At 47.3% G+C, this 23974-nt stretch overlaps 1 protein-coding gene across 1 annotated transcript in view; it reads right to left on the bottom strand.

The window, feature by feature from the left end:
* Positions 1–23974, bottom strand: part of LOC138293200 (vitellogenin-A2-like) — a 383104-nt gene that overhangs the window by 207202 nt on the left and 151928 nt on the right. The window contains exons 14-17 of the mRNA XM_069232287.1: positions 2245–2369; positions 1514–1615; positions 369–488; positions 89–278 (exon numbers count right to left, since the gene is read on the bottom strand). Of these exons, the coding sequence (XP_069088388.1) occupies positions 89–278; positions 369–488; positions 1514–1615; positions 2245–2369 (537 nt within the window). The remainder of the gene's footprint in view (positions 1–88; positions 279–368; positions 489–1513; positions 1616–2244; positions 2370–23974) is intronic.

The following is a 23974-nucleotide window of genomic DNA, read 5'->3' as shown; positions in this document are numbered from 1 at the left end:
GTGCTGTCATTGTGGATTCATTGGTCGAAAATGATTGACTTGATCAGTGTTTGTTATATGAATTATTACGTTTCTGTCAATGGCATACCATGAAGAGCGGCATTGGCCACAGCAGCTGAGTATAAACTTAACTCCATGGGCAGACCAACACAAGTGGGAACAATGTGCCGGACCTCTGTTGTCAGCACTGGTTGAGATTGTTGTCCTACAAACCCACTGAGAACTTTGTTGAGGACATTCTTCACCAGAGTGTGCCTTTCAGCAGGTTCAGTCATGGCCTGTAACAGAACCAAATTACAGCACGTTGACTAAAAGTAAGGGGCAGCCGCCCGCAAAATGATTTTAAAAAACAGAGTGATGGGCATTACCTTCATGATATGCTGAATGGTTTTCTTGTCAAGTTCAACAAACTCAAATTCCTGGCCAAATAATTTAAAATATGCAGATACCAGCGGGACTTCAGGTGGCAATGCCTTCCAACCCAGCAACTAAAGGAGTAGGGCACAAAATAATGCATTAAAAATGATTATTTTAGAAACTGAATTTGTCGTAGTGCCATTGCGTGTTGTAGGTCGAGAAAACACATTATCAAAATTGCATTTTTTGAAAATGCATTGGGGCTTGATTTTAAGTTTGGCAGGCAGTTTGCCATTCGTCAAGGTGGCGAGGACATTATGTCAATCACCCTGGCCAGACTCTGCCAACCACATTTAGAGATCACTGCCGACCCAGTGGTGATTTCTGTACCTTCACAGGAATCACTGATACACTGATTCGCCAAAAGTCACTGCAAGTTTGGTGCACAGCTGTCATCTTTTAGGCAGCTCCACACCAAACTTTTTAATTTTTCAAAAACAAACTCCTAAATAAGGAGGTCCTTATATAAAAAGAAATGACCTTCACCCACTGAAAGTTTTCTCTTAGGGTGAGGAGAACAGTTTTTTCTGCCCATCACCGCCAGTTTCATAGTGTTATTGATGGACAGAACAAAAAATCAGACTGTCCGCTCTAAATGTGGCAGGCAGTGTGGTGTCCTTTTTATGACAACATCTACTCCTGCGGGCCATCAAAGTAAACTTTCCAATAGCGCGCGCAAGTAGGACACCTCGATCAGAAAGATGAAGATCTGCCCACCTCTAAATAGGAATAGCAGACCGTGGGTTTGGCGGACAGGGTGCTCCATTACGTTTTTGATGGAGTTACCTGTCGGCCAAACTGTAAAACGTTCCCCTACTTGTCACTTACAAAGCCACATAATGCAATAATAATGTACATTCAAGTTTCACTGACGGCTGTCATGGGTTTTTTCATACTGTAATGTGGTACTGTCAAATAACGAATTTACTGGGTGAGTAGTTACTTAACATTACCACTCAACGTTTATCCCATCATTATAACTTTCAAATTATGGTATAACCATTTTACCCCTACCATTTACCAAAACAATGCAATATACATTGACAAAAGCATTCACGCTACTCGCTCATACTGCACATCAAATAAAGTTACTCACGGTTTTTGCAATCTTCACTATCTTTTTATGCATGGGAAACTCAGCAAATTGAATGTTCTGCTTCCTGAGAGCTTGCTCCAGCCCTTCTGCTCGAAGAGCAACCTACAGAAGCGAAAGGAACTCAGTTTTGGTGGAAAAATTGCATCTAAGAGTCACATATTCACAGGGTGCTAGTAGGTGCACTTAAGAGCTGTCACACAAGTACTTCCAATTTGACTTATCAATGCGCTAGTCAGTAATTCACATTTTTGTCGAGCAAGGGATTGGGTCAGAGATAGTGGGAGGAAAATCGTGCAGGTTTGCTCAACCTAGTTTCTGCCCACCTAATGTTCGTGTGTAGACTTCAACAAAAAGAATGAAGGGGTTTAGACAACAGCGGCCCAGCATAGGCGTAGTGAAGTCATCTAATAACTACCACATTGAGCTGAGTTTAGAAACAAAAAGATGTGGAACAGGAAGAATCGATGGCGAATCAGGAGAGAGGGGACTGCTGTAAAAACACATCTATCCTGCCATTATACATCTGAACATGCACTGAGCCATAAACACTAAGAAGAAGACTTACTGCAACTACAGTGCTCCTGAGGAAAGTATCTGGAAACTAAATATTACAAAAAGAGCATTGGGAAACCCCTTTTCAGGAAGTTATATCTTTACATGAGTCAAAGTACTCAGAAAACTGCAAAGAGGTTTTTTATTTATATATTATTTTAGAGGCATGTTCCTCTTACCTCTAAAATATCTGCTTCAGCACCAGATGCAAATCCACGGATTTTAGAAAGCATGAACACAGGAATCATTGTACTTCCACTGTTCAGTAAAAAAGTATTTGCAGAGGCGCCAATCAGCAATGAATCTAGATATTAGGAAAATAAATCAATTACGTATTTGAAAAATTGTCTACATGAAGTGTTAATTTATAGTCTATTTAATGACGCTTGGTCGTTGTTGGAAATTGGGTTATTAGTTGTGTGGCCATCACATGTAATAGTTCCACATTTTTTCAGAATATAAGAGGGACAGTGAGATTACTAACTGGTCCAGTGTACAGCCTCCCTACGTTAAGTATAAATAAGTAAAGTACACTGTTCAACAAAAGAGACCATGGTCCAAAGGGCACTTCTATAAGTAAAAGCTAAGGCCCTCACACATCCAATGGATGTCATGCTTCATCATAGGGCCTGCTCCTCATCGGGGTGGCATAGCAATATCCGACAGGCCCCACGAGGGGGATCTTTGCCAGAGCTCTTTTGAAATGCATTCCATGGTTGAGTGTAGGAGTAGATTCAAACCTACAAGGAGAGGAGAGGAGCTGGAGAAGGTGAATTAAAATTGGCTCAAGAACCTCACAGCAGTATGTTTAGTATACATGAAGGGTCCCGGTCAAGGTTAAAAACAGCAGGAGTGGGAAGGAAATAATGCTCCTCCATTATACAAAGAAGAAGATGGGGCAAAGGATAATTGACCCTTTCGCCCTAAGTACTGGTCAACATGTTTCACGCCTTAATTGTCCATATGGATCAGGTGGCGTTTCTTCAGGACCAAAAACAAAATACTCCTAAGCTACACTAAGGAGCCCAAGTGAGTGTGGAGAAAATGAAGAGAATGTAACTTACATAAAGAGCTACGCAAAGAAACCTAAAAAGGTGTGGACCCTCCTGTGTTAAGGAAAGGGCCCCTTGGGAAAAGTGCGAGCTGAGGGACTATGGTAGCTGTCACTTGATGAAGCCCCTGCTCCGTGACCTACCCAGCGGCCGCACACCTGGGAGATGGCTACGATAGTCCCTCCGCTCGCACTTTTCCCAAGGGGCCCTTTCCTTACTACAGGAAGGTCCACGCGTATTTAGGTTTCTTTGCGTAGCTCTTTATGTAAGTTACATTTTCTTCATATTCTCCACACTCACTTGGATTCCTTAGTGTGGCTTAGGAGTTTTTTGGCTTTGGTCCTGAAGAAATGCCACCTGATCCTTAGGGACAATTAAGGCGTGAAACATGTTGACCAGTACTTAGGGCGAAAGGATCAAATATCCTTTGCGCCATATTCTTCTTAGTAGAGTGGAGGAAAATGATTTCCTTCTCACTCTCCAATGTTTTTAACCTTGACTGGGACCCTTCACGTATAATAAACATACTGCTGTGAGGTTCTTGAGCCAATTTTAGTTCACCTTCTACTCCTCCACCCCACCACGGCACTCATTTAAAAAGATCTCTGGCAAACAGCCCCCTTGTGGGGCCCGTCGGACATTGCAGCCCCAGAATGATGAGGAGCAGACCCTATGATGAAGCATGACATCCATTGTATGTGTGAGGGAGTTAGCTTCTACTTATAGAAGTGCCCTTTGGACCCATGGTCTCTTTTGTGGAACAGTGTACTTTACTTATTTATAGTTCAACAATTGTCATCAGTGGGAACCAAACACCCCATTTTAGAGCTTGACTCTCACAGGGTAGCGAGGCGAAGCAGTCTAAGCCCTACTCAAGGGAGGTGGTGTTGGCTAGTAACCACCAATCACTGGTACAAGATAACACACAATAAATGATTGTACATTTGTTATGCACACACTACTAAATACTATGCAGTAATTTACAAATATACATTGGTAGATGAAACATAGCATAGATGACATTGTGTAGGATCACCCAAATATATCAAATGAGTTTCAACTGTTATTTTGTAATAACCACATTACTTTGCGCTTGTGCACTTTTTCATGTATACTTGGCTTTAGACTGTAATGGTCAGAACAATCCCTAGAGGGCATCACAGTGAAACAGCATTGTGAGAAAGCATTGTATTCCAACCATACAATCAGCCTCTGGAAGGTGTAACCACGTGAACAGCGCATTATATATTCTAGGCCTTCCAAGCCTTCTAAAATGGTACCTTACACAAGGCAACTACAGGGCAAAGGTCTCCCAGCCAGCTGTTGAGCAAAAGCTCCAGCCATGGGAGAGTTTGAAAATGCATTAGAAAGCAGGGAAAGTAATGATTTTGCCCCACTACTCAACTTAGGATGAGGGCCTAAAAGATTACCTGAAAATTAAGACCACGTTGTGCTGACAATTTGATGGTGGTCCCATCATTCTGGGACCAACACAGGCTGAGATATGGCCCCAGACATGCCCTTTACCCCTGTGGGGCTTCCTAGCGTCCTGGCATCATCCTCCAGGCCCTGGTCTAGCCCAGGGCAAACTGATCAAGATGGCAGTGGAGCCTCATGTGCTTCAAGGGAGGAGAAACTAGGTTAAAGGTTGCCAAACTTTAGGATGCCAAAACTCGGGCCCTGTTGGGCTCAGTTGGACGATCCTGAGCTCATTGCATACCTGCTGGTGAGCTCTATCCAGCAGGGAAGCAGATGCAACTATCCTCCTCACCTCCAAGGAAGACAAAGAGGTGCAGTCCTCAAAAAGCAGGTCTTCCTGGTTCTATGCGCTCGCTCTCTTTTGTGGCTTTGTTGGTGGGTGCAGAGAAGTCCAGAGCTTTACCCCAACTGGTCCTCAGAGTGTTTAAGAGGACCAGCCTCACTGGCCCTTGGGGAGACCCATTGGTCCTGGGGTCTACTGGACAGAGTTCTAGGTCCTGCGTGGGGTTCAGGGGTTCCTCCTTCCAGTTCTCCATGCAGATCCAGGATCCAGCAGCGAAGTATGAAGAAAATCTGCAGGCAAGGGAGAGTCTTTTCCTTGTGCAAAAGTTTATAAAGGGTAGAGGAAGGTACCAAAAGACAGGCACTCCTAGCCAATGCTCGGGTGCCACATTGCTTCTCCACCCCGTCCCAACCCTCCTGGACAGCATGTTGTGACAATTCAAAATGACATCTTCCATGAGCCACTAGTCACATCAGCTCCTGGAGTCACAGCTCCATCCCTCACTGACATCACTGCCAGGGACTCGCACACTAGAATTTCAAAGGGAGCCCCGTGGTGGGTTGGCTACAGTTGTCTGGGCACTCTCCTTTGTTCAGTGGGGGTTGGGCAGGCTCATCACTGGTGCAATGTGACAGCTTGTGATTGAAATAGAACATCCCCCCCCATTTCTCCTCAAGAGCTAGGAAAAGCAGTGCTAATTGCTCCTTTTGTGTGGGGACGGGCCTTGTTCCTGCTGCTGCAGAAAATGTAATTAATGGGCACAGCAGGGTGACACAAGGCCTGAGATCTGATCCTGAGCTGATCCAGGAAAATATGGAAACTCTAAATGACCTATCAGATGTACAGTTACTTTGGAAGTTACAAATTTGGTTTTCTCGCAGAGGTAGCACTCCAATTTGAGACATCAACGGTCTCCGTAGGACAAAATGAAGTGAAATTACATTCAAAGGCAGTTCCCTCCCTATGAGAATAATTGAGTGTCACTATAGTTAAAACAGTAAAGCACACTGACCTTCCCTAATAGTGTACACTACCCTCAGGAGGCCTATCCCAAGTGAATACCTAACCCTGCAGAGTCCCCATTGCTCCAGGCTAACTGTGCGCTGTTACTGGGCTGTGCACAACCATAGTCTTGCAGCCCATGCAGCCTGCAGCCTGCAGCCTGCACACATGTGCACACAAGTTTTCAGTCGACTGCCCCTTACTCTTGCTGCTTTGCAGTAGCCCTTTCTTAAAAGGCAGACACCAGTGGTAAACATGTGCAGTTCTTTACCAGGTGATTACCATTGGTGAGACACCGGTAGTGAGGCTTGCCCACAGGAAAAAGTCCAAAAAACGGGTAAACAGAAAAGAAAAAAATCCAGACATAGTGCCGGAACAAAACCCAGTACAACAGTAATTTAAGAGTTAAATGCTCACATCATGAAGGACAATTAGGGGGGTGTTCTACTGAATATCAACACCAACAATATCGAGATACAAGAATATAGAAGACAGAATATGGAGGGACAAACTATTGAAGGTGAGTGTATATAAGAATGCATTGTTTTAGTATTCCTAACTCCACATCTGCATACCTTGAAAATGTATGTACCACATTAAGTACATATATTTTGAGTTAGGTAAAGAAAATCTAGAATACCCTTACCTGTCAATATTTTATTTTTAATGTTTTGTCCTCAATATTCTTTCCCACTGTTAGACTTGGCGGCCTTGGTGTGTTTTCCCCAAACATTTTGCCCTCTAACCTCCTGTTTTCCTGACTCATTTGTGCTGACTTTTAGGATTCTGGGTACTTTACCAGTGCTAAAGTGCAAGTCCTCTGTACTCTAAAATATGGTGACATTGGCTTATCCACAATTGGCATATTTAATTTACTTGCAAGTCCCTAGTAAAGTGCACTATGTGTGACCAGGGCCTGTAAATTAAATGCTACTAGTGGGCCTGCAGCACTTATTGTGCCACCCACTACAGTAGCCCTTCAAAAATATCTATGGCCTGCCAATCTAGAGCATGTGTGTGAAGTTTTAAACTGCCATATCGAGATAGCAAGTGCACCCACTTGCCAGGCCTAAACATTCCTTTTCATTACATATGTCACCCCTAAAGTAGACCCCAGTTAGCCCCAAGGGCATGGTGCAGTGTATTTAAGAAGTTGGAGATGTACTCTGAAGTCTAGGATGTCCTGGTAGTGAAAAACTGCTAAATTTGTTTTTCACTACTGCAAGGCCTATCTCTCCCATAGCTTAACATTGGAGTTACCTTGAAGCAATCTTTAAGTGTACCTTCCAACTGGGAAAAGGTAGAAGTTTGGTGTCTCTGGACTTGCAATTTAAAATCACAACTTACGGTGAAGTCAGATTTTAGATTGTAAGTCTGAAAATGCAATTTTTGGTAAGTTGTAATTTTCTTACTTTAGCCATTTTGTGCATCTGCCTGTCTCTGATACACATCTGGGATGGGTGACAGTTGGGCTTGTTCATTCCCTCTAGACAGTTACACACAAAGGGAGTTTAGGTGTGACATTTGCATCCTGATGGATCATCACCAGGCTGATGGATCTTCCAAGGGTAGATGGGAGGGAGGAGATGACACACCTGAATAGGGCTGTGCCTCTCCGCACACAAAAGGCTGCATACCCCCCTGTAGAGTGTCTGGAGCCAGGGACAAAAGGGAAGGGACCTTGTGATCTCCAAAGGCCTCTCTTTGAAGTTTCTTCCACTTCAAAGGCACATTTGGGTATATGAACTGGACCCCAAACCCCACCAAATCAGAACTCTACTGGAACCAACGACATCCTGCCTGAAAGAAGGACTGCTATGATGCTAGGAAGAACTGCAATCTGCAACTGCATTGGTGTGTTGGCCTACTTCTTGGTGTGTGCTGTGCTGTAGGAGAGACTGCCCCTTTGCTACTTGCTTTGCTGTGTTGCTCTGCTGCCTCCTGTTTCTTGCCTGGAGTGAGAAGGACTAAACCTATTCTCTACATCCTTAAGCCAAGATTCTCCAAGGGCTTGCCCCCTGTTCCCCAAAGTCTCATGGGCCAGAAACGTCTTCTCTTGCATCAAACAGGCTGCTGTGTCTGTTCTTTCCGTGAGATCAGGTTGTGCACACCTGTTTTAGTTTCATTAGACGCAACCACCCTTGCAGTGCGCCAATCGGGAAGATGTGTCTGCACCTTTCCGTGTGATCATCGTATGCTCATCTGTTCTATTTCCCCCAACGCACCGCCTTCGTGGTGCACTGATTGGTGTGCCACCCCCCCTTGATGTGAGTTTGCTGTGCAGGGCTGATCCCCTTGTCAGCCGCATCGCCCGCAGGCCATCAGCACAGATCAAATACCTCTCACCAATGACATCTAAAGGAGGAGAACAAACACCGCAAGGGTCCCGTAAGGAGAGACTGCCACGCCCCCCCTTTTCTCTACATGGAAGGTACTGTGCATTGCTTAGACCCGCAAGACTGCGGAAGCTGCTCTTGCAACCTCACAGAATTTGGGCCGACCCAGGAATTACTGTCTCAAAGGTCCAGCCGTAAGCGTGTCCACCACGGACTGGGAAAGCACTTCTTCATTTTAGACTGCCTAATGTGACCATAAATCTTGTAATAGAAGTGCAAGGGCTCTTCTAACAGTGGGTAGGATTGTGGTCCCTATTTGGACAGTGTGCATACACCTGCCAACTACAGACCCAATTTCTAGCACCCACCAATGTCGTGGGTTCAATATTTAGGCTATACACCATTTGAGGGTTGACTTTGGTAGCAGCTGCTACACTTTGCTTTCCCTCTGGCATACCTGATCCTTGCTATCTCTGGTCTTGGGAGTCATGAAGGCAGACAGAAAAAGGTAAGCATAAGTCACCTTGCCCTGTTTTGGTTAGTTTGTTTTCACTCCTTCCCATCCTCCATGTTCTCAGGATCAAAGGGCAGGCAATCAATTTACTTTGAACATTGAACAGTCTCCAGCCTGTGAAGAAAACCCTGCAGTCTTCAGAATCCTCTGATGTGCTCTGTAAGATGGCAATAGTCATTGGATACGACCCATGTCTGCTATGTATCCGGGATGCTGCACTGGTGTGGCTCCTATATTGGACTGCCCTTGAAGTGGATATCGTTGAGTGGTAAGGAGGAGCTGGGGCACATTTTTGGAGGAGAGACTCTGTAGGATAACCTGTAGTCAAATGTGGGTAAGCCACCTGACGCACAAACGTATTGGTGCCCAGACGGCATGAGCGGGAACTGCGAACCAAGCAGCCAAAGGGTGAACAATATACAGATGCAAGAAAACTGCAGCAAGTGAGACCTAATGGCATCGCCCCAGGAAGAGCTGTGACACCATGACTGGGAATAAATGTGTCAGGCTTTCTGCCTCTCAATGTCCACCTCAGCAACCACAGTAATGAGGGTTTCCCTGGACTCTATACTTCCAGGCCGGCTAGAGCATCCTGATATCCTGTTGACAGTGCAAGAGGTAAGGAAAGCAATCTTTGATTCGGCCCCATGAAAGATTCCTGGAACAGATGTCCTGCACATAAAAGTTTATGCCACATACATGGACCTGTTGGTCCCAATATTAACTGAGATGTACATGGGAGTGACCGCTGAAGGTGCACTCCCCTTCTCCCGGAAAGAGGCTCTGATAGTATCATTCCCTTAGCCAGGTAGGGATCCACAAGTTGCTTCCTCCTACTGCCCCTTGTCTATTCTAAATACAGAGTACAAGACACTCAGGAAAGTCAAAACCAATCAACGTTCTTCAAACTCCCAGTTTGTCCATCCAGATCAGCATTGGCTTGTGCCAGATATCACATCTGCAAACATACGACAACTATTTCATATATTGGAACACATTCTTTATATCGCTCTTGCACCGGCCATTGGTTGCAATATATCCCAAAAACATCTTTGATATGGTTAGCCAAGGATACATCACTGTGACCTTGTGCAGAGTGGGCATGTGGAGTGGATGATGAAATAGATGTGGTTAATGTGTGATTATCGTACTGCCAGAGTGAGGACAAGCTGTATAATCTCAGATCAAGTCACACCACTATGCCTTTTGATCTTTGTGTTGATGATGGAGCCTTGGCTGAAGTGTTTGATCACTTTAGGATTATCTAAACTGAGGGTAAATTGGGCAAAATCCTATATTATTCCAATATGTAAAGATCACACTGTAGGGGACTCCGCATTAGCTTTGAGCCTGATGGCATGGAAATGACAGTCATTTAGATGCTACGGCATATAGATATATCATTTAACAGCCAATATTTCATAATGGTAATACAGGCAGTGCTGTGGTAGCCCTTAGAGGATCAGAGACTTTGTGGGGAGCCCTCCCCTGTCACAAATGGACAGGCAGGATCATTGAAAATCCCTGATGTATTTTGTTAATCAATTTATCAGTCGGATTACCATGTAGGTCATTCAGAAAAATTGATAGTCTTTTATTGGCTCTGTTTGCAACAACAATAGACAGTAGGTGGCTCTTTGGAACATCTGTCAGCCAACAGTGGTGGGTGGTCTGAGAGTGCCCATCTATGAGCTATGCTATGTAGGGGAACAATTGCATAGTGTGGTAGGTTGTTTGTAAATGTGCCCCCCAAGGAAATGCGGACTCCATCAAAAGTTATCTTGGGCTGTTGGACCTGGCCCTTTTTTGCGGGGTCATCCCCAAACTTTTTGCCTCCTTCCTCCTATCTTTTCTGACCTGTTTTTAGCTGGCTTTTGGTACTCTGGGCACATTACCACTGCTGAATTGCAAGTGCAAGTGCTCTCAGTGTAAATTGCATGTGTAATTGGCTTTTCCATGATTGGCATATTTGATTTACTCGTAAGTCCCTAGTACAGTGCACTAGAGGTGTCCAGGGCCTGTAAATCAAATGCTACTGGTGGGCTTGTAGCACTGTTTGTGCAACCCACATGAGTAGCCCTATAAACATGGCTCAGACCTGCCACTGCAGTGTCTGTGTGTGCAGTTTTTAACTGCCAATTCAACCCGACATGTGCATCCACTTGCCAGGCCCAAACCTTCCCTTTTTATACATGTAAGGCACCCCTAAGGAAGGCCCTAGGTAGCCCCATGGGCAGGGTGCAGTGCATGTTAAAGATAGGACATGCCCTGAAGTATTTTATTTGTCCTGACAGTGAAATACTGCCAAATTCAGTTTTCACTGCTGCAGGGCCTATCTCTCTCATAGGTTAACATGGGGACTGCCTATAAATATCTTTTAAATGCAGCTTATCTTTTGGAGCAGAGGGAGATGTGGAGTTTGGGGTCTCAGAACTCACAATTTAAAAAAACATCTTTTGGTAAAGTTGTTTTTTGAAGTGTCAGCTTGAAAATGCCACTTTTAGAAGGTGGGCATTTTCTTGCTTAAATCATTCAGTGACTCTGTCTCCTTGTGTAGTCCCTGTCTGGGTCAGATTGATAGTTGGGCTGTTTTTGAATCTCCACTAGACAGTGGCACAAAGTAAGCTGGGGTGTAGCCTGCATATTCTGATGGGTCATCTGGGCTAGAGTGGAGGGAGGAGCTGACACTTACACCTGAATGGGTTGTTCCTGCCCTTACACTATGCAGTCTCCAACCCCCTGGTGTGAGTCTGGAGCCAGACCTGGGCAAGGTAGGATCTTGTGAACAACAGAGATTTTCCTTTGAAGTTTGCCTACTTCAAAGGCAGAAAGGGGTATAAGTAGTGGACCCAAAACCCCAGATTTTCAGATTACTTCTGGATTCAAGAAGAAGCTCTGCCAAGGAGAAGAGATGAAGAGCTGGAGGAGGAGTAATGCCCCTTTGCCTATGACTGTGCTTTGCTGGGTTGGCCTGCAGTTGCTGCTTCTGCCTGACAGAGAAAAAAGGCTGGACTTTGTGGTATATTCCTGCTTGTGAAGTGTCTTCAAGGGCTTGAACTGTCACTGCCCTATCCAGTCCCTGGGCGCTTGAAAGGTGAAGCTGGTAAAACAAGTCCATGCACAGGAAGCCGTGCGGAGAACATTTCAATGCACCACCTGCAACGCGGCTGTAAAAACGATGTGCCACCTGCCTCGCCACTGAAATCGATGCACCACCTGCCTCGCTGCTGGGAAAGCGATGCATCACCTACATCGTGGGTGGAGAAACGATGCAACACCCGCTTGCGGCTGGATCATCGCAGGGCGGCAAAATCAAGGTGAACCTGCCCGGAGCCGAGGTACCCGGTCCGGAAATCAACGCATCACTCCCTTGAAGGGGAGAAAAACAATGCTTCACTGACTTTTTCGACGCACGCTCGCCCGTGCGGCTTTATTTTTGACGCAAACCAGGTACTTTTTGTAATAACAATGTTTCAATTGTTTTCTAAGATCTAATATTTTGAAAATTCATAACTTTACTTGTGTATGTTGAATTTTTGTCATATTTGGTCTTATTTGATTTAGATAAATATTGCCTATTTTTCTAAACTGGCATGATGTCCATGTTGTAGTGTTTTCACTGTATTACTGTGTGTGTTGGTACAAATACTTTACACATTGCCTTTGAGAGAAGCCTGACTGCTTGTGCCAAGCCACCAAGGAGGTGAGCAGGGGTTGTCTTAGGAGTGTAACTCCTTTACCCCGACTAGAGTGAGGGTCCTTGCTTGGACAGAGTGCAAACAGACTGCCAGAGACCCCATTTCTAACATGGGCCTCTTTAGCAGGCGCAATGTGACATATGAAAGGCAAGAAGTGCTGCTGACCAAAGCCCTACAGTGCTGGAGAGGGGGAAGGTTCAAGAAGCCTATTCCTGAAGCCATATTTGGCCCCAACGTACATCGAGAGGGCACAAGACTGTAAGTCCCAAAAGGCCCTGAACTTAGGAGTCAGGGAGTCTTGGCAGTACGCCAGTCAGGTGCCATCTGTGGACTCCACACACCCCGCAGTGCAGGACGCACATCTAGAGGGGCCAAGGACAGGGAGTCTTGGCAGGGTGTTACTCGGGCGCCATTTTAGGATTCTGCACACAACACGGGACACACATCAAGATGGGGTACAGACTGCAAGTACCAGAAGGCCCTGCACTTAAGAGGCATGGAATCTTGGCAGCGCACCAGTTAGGTGCCTTTAAAGGATTCCACACATTTCCCACACCATAGGCCCTCTGGAGAACCTTGACTGTTGATCGGCTTTTGGTTTGCTCCATGGGAGTTATAGCTAAAGAAATTGAACCAGTGGAACAGAAGAAAATCAATTTCCTCGGCCTGTCACCTTACCACAGCAAAATTCTTCACTTAGCCCCCTTCATGATGAAATCAACTCAGCTATCATGACCCTTCCCCCCCCCAGCAGAGTTCACAACAAACTGATGAGTTGAATTCAGTGTGTGAAACTTTACAGGAAACTCCTGGCTCCTCATGGATGAGCCCAGTAGCAACACACCAAAAGAGGCCTGTCAAAAAGTAACTGGTCACTGCTGAGTTGCGCACTAGTGGTGCTCAGTGGATGGACCAGAGCCTTGTGAACAATGTTGTTGAACTATTTAGTGACAAACTTAATGCCCTTCCGAATGAGAAATTCAATTCTATAAACACAATACTAACAATGATTACCCAAAGCCTGGGCAGTATATTTGAATGTAACACTGTGAGGTCTGTTAATTATGTTGATTCTGGTAAGAGAGTGATGTAAGCACATGTCAATTTTGCACCCCGACCTGTAGTGTTGTCAACATCAATGTGGGAGACTGCACTTCAACTGTGAAAACCTCCTGTCCCCCTGAAGTTTCAGATATTTACCACTATAAATAAGGGACAGCTGCTTGCTCTAGGAAGGGTGCCACCCTGGGTAGTCACTAGACACAGGAGCTGGTGGCAGGGGTGTGTTTAACCCGGAAGGGAATCCACACTGCTTCTGCCACCTGCATCTTGCCCTTATGTGTTCATCTTAGCCAGCGTCCCTATATTGGCACCTAGGTCTGTGGAGTCCACTATATAGTTGAAAAACAAGGTTACTCACTGATTTTGTTGTAATCCCAGCTTCACTGCAGGCTTTCCTAAATATATCTTAATGGTCCGCAGAGTGAGGTGGGTGAGCTCACAGCTAAAATGTTTTGAATGTGATTGTGTTATCGTAAATATTAACCAGCCAAAGGTTGTGAATAGCCTCATTCACCAGGCAAACTCGGGCCTGATTACGTTGAATGTGACCAAGCTTTTGTCACTTGCCTTCTTTTACACTAATATGAATCCAGTCTTGGTCAGTCACATTACCAAAACCAGTCCATAACAATGTATGAGTATTCCTACTGGAAACCGTTTTTGAGTTGCTTTCAAGTTTGGCTGAGGTAGATTGACTTGAGGAGCCCATACTTAGTGAGAATAAGTTAAATACCTCATGTTATAGTCAGATTAATACCCTGCCTTGATATGGGCCTTCTATTGATGTAAAAGTACAACTATTCCTAGAATTGCAATAGGAAGGCCTGATGGTTTACATTTTGCTGATAACCCCTTGGTAACTAAATACACAATCAAATTTCTTAGCTGGAACATAGCTGGGGTCAAGGCTAAGATGGGGTCCCAGAAGAAGACTTCATCAGGCAGTATGGCATTGTGCTGTTATAGGACACCTGGGCCTCCTCACCACTGCTCTGGTAAGTGCTGCCATTGTTTTGGGCTTGTTTGGGCTTGTCTGGGCTTGTCTGGGCTTGTTTGGACTTCCTGGCTTCTCCTCTCCCAGAAGGCCCCGCCCCTACCTCCTTCTCGGAGCTCTTCCTGCTTCTGACTCCTGCTGCCCCGCCCCGCACTCCCATTGGAGGTTTCCCTCCCACCTCCCAACTGCCACTCCCTCCCACCTCCCCTCTTATGACGGCCGCGGCATGAGGTTAGAAGCGACCTCTGACCCTGCATCCTTGCCGGCAGATCGCTTCCTCCTCACCGCTGCTCCAGTAAGTGCTGCCATTGTTTTGGGCTTGTTTGGGCTTGTCTGGGCTTGTCTGGGCTTCTTGGCTTCTTCCCTCCCGGAAGGCCCGCCCCCCCCTCCTTGGAGCTGTTCCCGCTCCTGACTCCTGCTGCGACCGCCCCACCGCACTCCCATTGGAGGTTTCCCTCCCTCCTCCCAGCTGCCACACCTCCCCTCTTATGCCGGCCGCAGCTCGAGGTTAGAAGCGACCTCTGACCCTGCATCCTTGCCGGCAGATCGCTTCCTCCTCACCGCTGCTCCAGTAAGTGCTGCCATTGTTTTGGGCTTGTTTGGGCTTGTCTGGGCTTGTTTGGGCTTCTTGGCTTCTCGTCTCCCGGAAGGCCCCGTCCCCCTCCTTCCTCCTCAGAGCTCTTCCGGCTCCTGACTCCTGCTGCCCCCACCCCCGCACTCCCAGTGGAGGTTTCCCTCCCTCCTCCCAGCTGCCACTCCCTCCCACCTCCCCTCTTATGTCGGTTGCAGCGCGTGGTTAGAAGTGACCTCTGACCGTGCATCCTTGCAGGCAGGTCGCTTCCTCCTCACCACTGCTGCGGTAAGTGCTGCCATTGTTTTGGGCTTGTTTGGGCTTGTCTGGGCAGGTTTGGGCTTGTTTGGGCTTCTTGGCTTCTCCTCTCCCGGAAGGCCCGCCCCCCCTCCCTCCTCCTCGGAGCTCTTCCCGCTCCTGACTCCTGCTGCCCCCGCACCCGCACTCCCATTGGAGGTTTCCCTCCCTCCTCCCACCTGCCACTCCCTCCCTCCCACCTCCCCTCTTATGTCGGCCACAGCGCAAGGTTAAAAGCGACCTCTGACCGTGCATCCTTGCAGGCAGGTCGCTTCCTCCTCACCACTGCTGCGGTAAGTGCTGCCATTGTTTTGGGCTTGTTTGGGCTTGTCTGGGCTTGTCTGGGCTTGTTTGGGCTTGTTTGGGCTTCTTGGCTTCTCCTCTCCTGGAAGGCCCCGCCCCCTCCCTCCTACTCGGAGCTCTTTAAGCTCCTGACTCCTGCTGCCCTGCCCCCGCACTCCCTTTGGAGGTTTCCCTCCCTCCTCCCAGCTGCCACTCCCTCCCACTTCCCCTCTTATGCCGGCCGCAGCGCGGACGCGCCGCTGGCACGCCAAAGATGCGCCAAGGGCAAGCCCTTCGGCGCCCGTCCGCGCTAAGACCAAGCCCAACGCCAGACCCCCTGGCCAACACACCTCCCGTGCCACTGAACACCTTTACACTGCCAATGAACTCCACGCCCTTAATCCAGGACGATCCTCCATCTGCTTCCAGTCCACACTGACGCGCACCAAAGGACCCTTCTCCTGCAAAGCCTTCAATTTCACCTGCAACCTAACCTGCAAACTCCAAATCAAAACAGACAACGCCTAAGATGCATCCTACTTAACACCCGCTCCGTCCACAAACATGCAATTGAACTCTGGGACCTCCTGACCACATACTCGCCCGACATCGCATTCCTCACAGAAACCTGGATGAATTCGGCCTCAGAACCAGACGTAGCCATAGCCATACCAGAAAACTACAAGCTCACCAGAAGAGACCGAATCAACAGACCAGGAGGAGGAATCGACATAGTCCACAAAAACACCATAAGAGTCTCCACCAACTCCCACGACACAATCAACTCCGCCGAGCACCTACACTTCAAAATCCACATCAACGCCAACAACACATTCAGAGGAACACTGGTCTACAGACCCCCTGGACCCAGACCGCAGTTCTGCGACGACATCGCCGACGCCATCAGCTCCCAAGCCCTCGCCTCAACAGATTACATCCTCCTCGGTGACCTAAACTTCCACCTAGAAAATAACAACTATATCAACACCACCAACCTAATCGACAACCTCGCCAACTTCGGCCTCAAGCAACTCGTCACTACACCTACCCACTCCACAGGCCACACACTCGACCCCATCTTCTCAGCCAGCAATCACGTCTCTTTCAGCCACACCGCCGAACTCAACTGGACAGACCACCGCTGCATCCACTTCTCCTACCAGAAACCAGTCACTCACCAGCACCGCACACAACGCCCCCGACGCAACTGGAGCAAAATATAAATGGATCAACTGATATCCACTCTCGCCCGGGCCCCCCCCGGGGCCCTAGACCCCAACACAGCCACCACCAACCTGCATCGCTGGATAGAAGATTGCGCCAACACCCTTGCACCACTCAAAATGCCCCCAAACAGCTCCCATAGAATCAAGGCCAGCTGGTTCACCCCAGAACTACAGGGGTGAACGGCTATGTCGCAGAATGGAAAAAACCTGGCACCTTGACCCTACCAACTCCAACCACATCGCTTTCAAGGATGCCCTACGCAAACATCACCAACTGATCCGCACCACCAAAAGGACCCACTTCAAAAATCGAATCGACGCCAACGCTCACAACAGTAAAGAGCTCTTCGGCATCGTCAATGAGCTCTCCACCCCCAGGACCTGCTCCAACGAACCCCCGCCATCACAGGAGTTCTGCAACTCACTGGCAACCCACTTCCGTCGAAAGATAGAAAAAATCCACAATAGCTTCAAACCCCAGACCCACCAGCTGACTAAAAACACCCAAGAACCCAACGCTCCAAGCAACATTCCCCTCTTCCACACCTGGACCCCCGTCAACATAGAGGACACCGCCACCACCATGGCCTCCATCCACTCCGGATCACCATCGGACCCCTGCCCACACCATATCTTCAATAAGGCAAACATCATCATCGCCCCCCACCTCTGCAAAACCATCAACAGCTCCTTCGAGTCAGCCACCTTCCCAGAAAGATGGAAGCACGCAGAAATCAACGCCCTGCTGAAGAAACCAAAGGCAGACCCAGACGACCCCAAGAAGTACTGGCCGAACTCCCTCCTCCCCTTCCCAGCCAAGGTCATCGAAAAAATCGTAAACAGCCAATTATCCCGGTTCCTGAAAGACAGCAAGGTACTCGACACCTCCCAATCCGGATTCCACAGAAACCACAGCACCAAGACTGCACTCATTGCTGCCACAGACGACATTAGGACCATGCTCGATGAAGGAGAAACAGCAGCACTCATCCTCCTGCACCTCTCCGCAGCTTTCGACACAGTATGTCATCACACTCTCCACACGCGCCTCCACAACGCTGGAATCCACGACAAGGCACTCGACTGGATCTCGTCATTTCTCTCAGGCAGAACCCAGAGAGTCCGCCTCCCACTGTTCCTGTCAGAAGCCTCCAGAATCATCTGTGGCGTTCCCCAAGGATTTTTGCTCAGCCCCACATTCTTCAACGTTTACATGGCCCCCCTCGCCAACATCGCACGAACCCACCACATCAACATAGTTTCCTACTCAGACGACAGTCAGCTCATCCTCTCCCTCATGAAAGACCCTACAACTGCAAAGAACAACCTCCACAACGGACTTAACGCCATCGCCAACTGCATGGAATCAAGCCACCTCAAGTTAAACACAGACAAAACAGAAATCCTCATCTTTAGCACCAACCCCTCAACTTGGAATGACTCCTGGTGGCCCACCTCCCTAGGAACCGCACCCTCACCCACCACCCACGCACTCAACCTAGGCTTCATCTTGGACTCCACTCTCAGCATGACTCAGCAGGTCAATGCCCTCTCCTCTTCCTGCTACAACAGTCTCTGCATGCTCCGCAAAATCTTCAAGTGGATTCCCGTCGAAACCAGGAATACTGTCACCCACGCCCTGGTCAGCAGCCGATTGGACTACGGAAACGCCCTTTATGCAGGAATAACAACTAAACTCCTAACAAAGCTGCAAAGAATCCAGAACGCATCTGCCCACCTCATTCTGGACATCCCACGCCGCGACCACATTTCCCCCCACCTCAGAGACCTTCACTGGCTACCAGTATCAAAGAGGATCACCTTCAAACTCCTCATCCACGCACACAAGACCCTCCACGACACAGGGCCAGCCTACCTCAATGACAGACTCACCTTCCACACCCCCACCCGCAACCTTCGCTCCGCCAGCCTCGCCCTCGCCTCCATCCCCCGCATCCGCCGCACCACCGCCAGAGGAAGATCCTTCTCTCACCTAGCCGCCAAGACCTGGAACTCCCTACAGCTCCACCTTCGCCAGACCCAAGACCTCTTGACATTCAGGAAACGCCTCAAGACATGGCTCTACGACTAGTAGCTCCCCCCCCCCCCAGCGCCTTGAGACCCTAACGGGTGATTAGTGTGCTCTATAAATCCTTGATTGATTGATTGATTGATTGTGAGCTTTGCTCAACATGCCCTGTTGTCATCTTGTGGGCGTCCAAGAGCAGGTCTCCTAGCTTGGTTCAAGGTTTCTCTAGATTATGTAATGACACACATTGAATGGGTAGTAGGCTTTATCAAGCTTTTCATCTCAGAAGTTCAACAAAATTTGGATTTTTCTGTTAAGAACAACACGAACTACAGCTCACTTTTTTCTTTTATTGTTTCTTTGTACAGTAGCCTTTTGCTCAAGGGGGATGATTTAACTTGTTGTTAGCAGGTGACCCTAATGCAAAGTCAGGTGCTACTTCATGTCTATCTGGGCCACATCATTTTGATATGACCCACATTTCACACCTCTGCCAGAACCTTGATGCCAGGAGTTCCTTGGGCTGAATGAATTTGGGCTGAATGAATTTGTGGACTGTCAGTCCAGGTACTGAGGTGATCATATTGATTGACGAGTGGAATGCATTGCCGCTATGCCGCTACGCTATGCAGAGGAGCTGAGGGGCAGCGGCAGCGACCGCAAAAACGCGGCGAACGGGGTGAATTTGCGGCTCCCGGCTGGGGGTGGTTTCCTTATCCTCGTGGGCAGCACTACCAGGAAATCATCAGCAGTGTCCCGGGAGTTCCGGGAGGTTCACGAACGAGCTGCAGGGATTGGGGGTGGCCAGCATGGAAGCCGCTGAAGGAAGCAACTGCCCCTTACTGGGAGCTGAGGAGCAGCGTGCGGTGGCCGCAAACGTTGAGAATCGTGACTCCAAGCTGGGGGTTGATTCCATGTCTCACAGCGGGTCCCACTGAGGTACCCAATGGCTTGGAGGCCGCGGGGAAGTGCCAGTGACACCAGCAGGTCAACGCAGGACAACACATGGCACGCCGTAAGCTGCAAGTGCGGTAAGCTGTGGGTGGAGTGAGCTGCGGCCTCTAGCACTTTTCTTCCCCGCTGGGGACCGGGGGCTGGAAGTTGTGATCTGTGCTCTGGGGGCTCCAGATACTTTTCCATCTGCATCTGACCCCCCTGGCTTGTTTGGTGAGAGTGGCACCACCAAAATCCCAGGGAGGTCACAAAGACACCGCAGGAGCTGCACAGAATGGAGTGAACACCATTGGAGTCCCTGTAGTGGGCCAGAAAGCCTTGCGGAAGCCGTGTAATCCACCTAGCCAATCACCTGGTCCCTATGTGGGTCGTGGGCCCCCTAGACGGCAGAAGGAACTGTGCAGCAAAGACAGCATGTGAGCTATTCTGTCACGGCATCTTACCTATGCTCTGTTGGGTTTTACTCATCTCCAATCAGCCGCAGTGAGGAGTGGCAAGGAATTGTGAGAAGTCCAGATATTGCCGTTTGAGTGGCGCAGTGTGATGCCCTATGGTGCTGTGAGGAACTTTGAGGAAACAATGGACCCACATGAAGGTCTACGGTAATGCCAGTGGCTCTGGGACGAGGTCATAGACTATCGTAGTGACTATCTGACGCAAGTGGGGGTAACTCTCCTACCAGCAGTTCTTCCAGACCCTATATCATAGCTATAAGGTACTGTTGGTCGTCCTTAAATAGTACCCCAATTATTCTTCCTCTCACCTGGCCATCCTTTTGCACTAATTAACTTCAGAAGTTTCTATCATCCATCAGAACATTTTCCACCTCAAAACAAGCAAAACATCCAACATAGCATTGTGGGTCACAATGACTGCTAAAAAGTTGAGATCCGGCTGACTACTTCCGGGGAGATCCTATTCCAAAACAAAATTTTGTCCCTTATGCAATAAAGCCACAGTCACTTCAGGCCTAAAATGCAGAAATTAAATCTTCTCTTTATGGGACAAAGAGAAGGCTCCTCTTAACCTCCCAAAGCCTGGATCTCCAGACTGCAAGGTCACTCCTCCATCAGAAGAACCTTTACCTTCTTCTCCTTGTCCCAAGGATTCAGTCCTCAATCACATTTCGGCACATCCAAGCACGAACCCCGCCAGGCTTTACACATGCAATCCCTCAATTAATTCATGATTGTGCCAGTCTGGCCCTTGTAAAGGATACTTTGTCTCTTGAATCTGGTATCAATGCTCCTTTTCCACATGCTGGTCGGGAAAATCCTCACGTGGATTTCACCCTCCCTGACCTTGACTTAGAACTCCTTCAAAGATATGGGTCCTGCCGGGAAGCAAAATCTCCTCCAATTTTTCCTCTTCCTCCATCCACGGTTTAGCAGCTTTTCAGTAGCATACCCTCCAATCATTCTTCATTATGTTCTCATCTTTCAGCAACACCCAACCTGAGTCAAAACGTTCATCGTCTATGCAGTAACTCTGACCAAAATGTTTTGGTCTCTTCCTCACTCTTAAGCTTAGAGCATCTCTTATCTTCTATTTTGAATGTTCTAGGAAAATTGGTTGGAGGATCTGACTGCATTTTTGATTCCGTAACATCCACATTAAAAGAAATGACAGCTGGCAATGGAGTTAATCCTGGATTACTTACACTACATCGTGACGACCATTTAGCACAACTTTATACCTCTGCAAACAAAGAAACACTCCTTGGTACAGACTTTTAGTCTATGCTGGCGCACCACAGGTTGAACTTTTTCCTATGAATCCTGCTCCCGTTGAGAGCCCAGTCAACTCTATTAGATTTGTATTGAGTGACTTTTCAACAGAAAAAGGCCTGGATCCGGTCCCTCAATTCTCCGAGCCAGCCATGTTTCCAATTTTCAAAGTTCGATCAAAGGCAAACATTAAGACCCGTGCTCCGGGTACTTTAGAACAAGCTCCAATACTTAAAAGTAAAAAAGTCAAAAGGTCTAAAAAATCAATCTGGAAATTTCCTAAAAAAGAAAGGAAAAAGATACGATTCTGAAATGATCCAACTGGCTCGCAAGAACCTTCAACCCAGGAGGATCCAGTTTCACATCTCCTCCCCACACCCACCGTCTCCCAACCAATGTCCGTACCTCATCGATCCCCCGGCAAACCTGACATGAACTATGCAATTATGACCTATGATCTGAACATATCGCAACCATTTAGGACATCCTTAAACCCCTCTGCACAATCCTTTGGAGTAATATCAGGGCTTAAGCCCACTCAGGCTCATCCGCAACCCTCTAAACGGGGACAGGGTCGTCACCTTGAGGACAATTTTACCTTAGACTTTGATAATGACCTTTTTTTAAACAGATCTCACCTGTTAAAATGTTTTTCAGATTGAAAGCAGGGATATACACCTGGGGCCAGATGTACCAAAGGATTTTACCCATTCTGTGTCTATGGGAAAAAGCTTTCGTACATATGGCCCCTGGTGTCTCTGAAGGTTTCTGGTTTTGGTCCCTTGTCTTGAGTATCCTTTTCTTCCAAGTTGATTGTTAACAAAATCTTAAGTAACTTAGAGTCTCTACAACGAAAAGGTATTGATGTAGTACCTGCCTTGAGCGAGATGGGTTCAAGGTTAACTGAGTGGGCTCCCAAGTTCCCTGATGGAGTGTGGAAACCTACCACCCCAGCTACCCCTCTAGTAAACCCTGACACAAATTTCCATACTTATCAGGACTTACAAATCCACCTGGGGGTTTATGACCGAGAAGTACTACTTAGGGGATTTTCCAGATTGTCCGCCTCCTGATCCAAGTCTAAAGGGGAAACATTTCATTTTCTGGACTCCTTAAATCCTGATATAATTTGCCTCCAAGAAACATGGTCCATTGGGGAGTTATGTATATGTTTTGATGTACTCTCCAGTGATGAGGTGATGTGCAATAGAATGCATCACTCACTACTCGCCTAAGTATATGTTTAAATGTACTCTCCAGTGATGAGGCAACATGCAATAGAATACATCACTTACCCACTCGCCTGTGTATCTGTGAAATGTCTATCAAGAGTATTGAAAAGTAGTTGGGAGGGCGAGTGATACGTGGACTGCTAGCCAGAGTCATTCATATCAAAGTAGTTATTGCCCTGCCTGTGTATTCAATCTCAAGCCAGTGTGTGTAATGTCCTACTTGTGTATCTAAACTCAATCAGGAATGCGTGAGTCATACACGAGTTGTCGATGCAAAAATGTGCATGAGCAGGTGTTTTTCCTGTACCTATATAGATACCACACCAGTCCCATGACACGCTTGTTCCCGTGACGTCTTGTCCTTCTTTGAGGATGGTAAGCATTGCTGCTCTGGCTATTTTTTGTTTTCATTCACACTTAGCATGGTCACATTTTGATCACTGAGTGTCACGTCATCTTAAAGATTAAGTTTTACTATAAGTGTTTTGAATACCAAATTTTGGTAGACCTTTTTAATATGTTCCCTTTTCTTTCCACAGGCTTCTTTTTACATCATCCATTACATTTACAATGTAGTTGTGAGTAAGTGACTCACTTCTTTGCATACACATTTTCAGACACACTGAGGTCTTTCCAAGTAGTTTAGGAGAAGTGTTTCTTTGTTATTTGGTCCTGATGAAGCGCCGATTGATCCGTACGGACTCTTTCGACTCGAAACATGTTGACCCGTTAGGATGGTTGAAGATATTTCTCTTCTACCATCTCTGTTCTGTTGGTAGACTGACTGAGCATTATCTCTTTTTCACTCTCTAGCATTCTTTTCACCTTGACCAAGACCCTTCGCTGATCAATACATTGTAGGTTGTTTGGAGGGTTCTTGAGCCAATGTTATCCTTTTTCTCTCTCCTTGCATGTGGGTTTGAACTCATCCCTACATGCTTTAAACCACAGCACAGACTTTCAGTAAACATCTCCGGAAAAGTGCCCCCTTGCGGTGGACCCGTCAGGCATTGCAGTGCCAGTCTGACGAGGAGCAATCTCTATGATGAAGCATGACATCCATTGGATGTGTGAAGGTATTTGCATCTAGATATAGGAGTGCCTAGTGGAATCTAACATCTTCTGTAGAACAGTGTACTCTTATGTATTGAAATAGGAAGTTACAACATGC

Source organism: Pleurodeles waltl, chromosome 4_2, assembly GCF_031143425.1.
Source record: "Pleurodeles waltl isolate 20211129_DDA chromosome 4_2, aPleWal1.hap1.20221129, whole genome shotgun sequence".
In the NCBI taxonomy this organism is placed as follows: domain Eukaryota; kingdom Metazoa; phylum Chordata; class Amphibia; order Caudata; family Salamandridae; genus Pleurodeles; species Pleurodeles waltl.
Note: the sequence above shows the minus strand (reverse complement) of the source record. Positions and strands in the feature narration are given on the sequence as shown.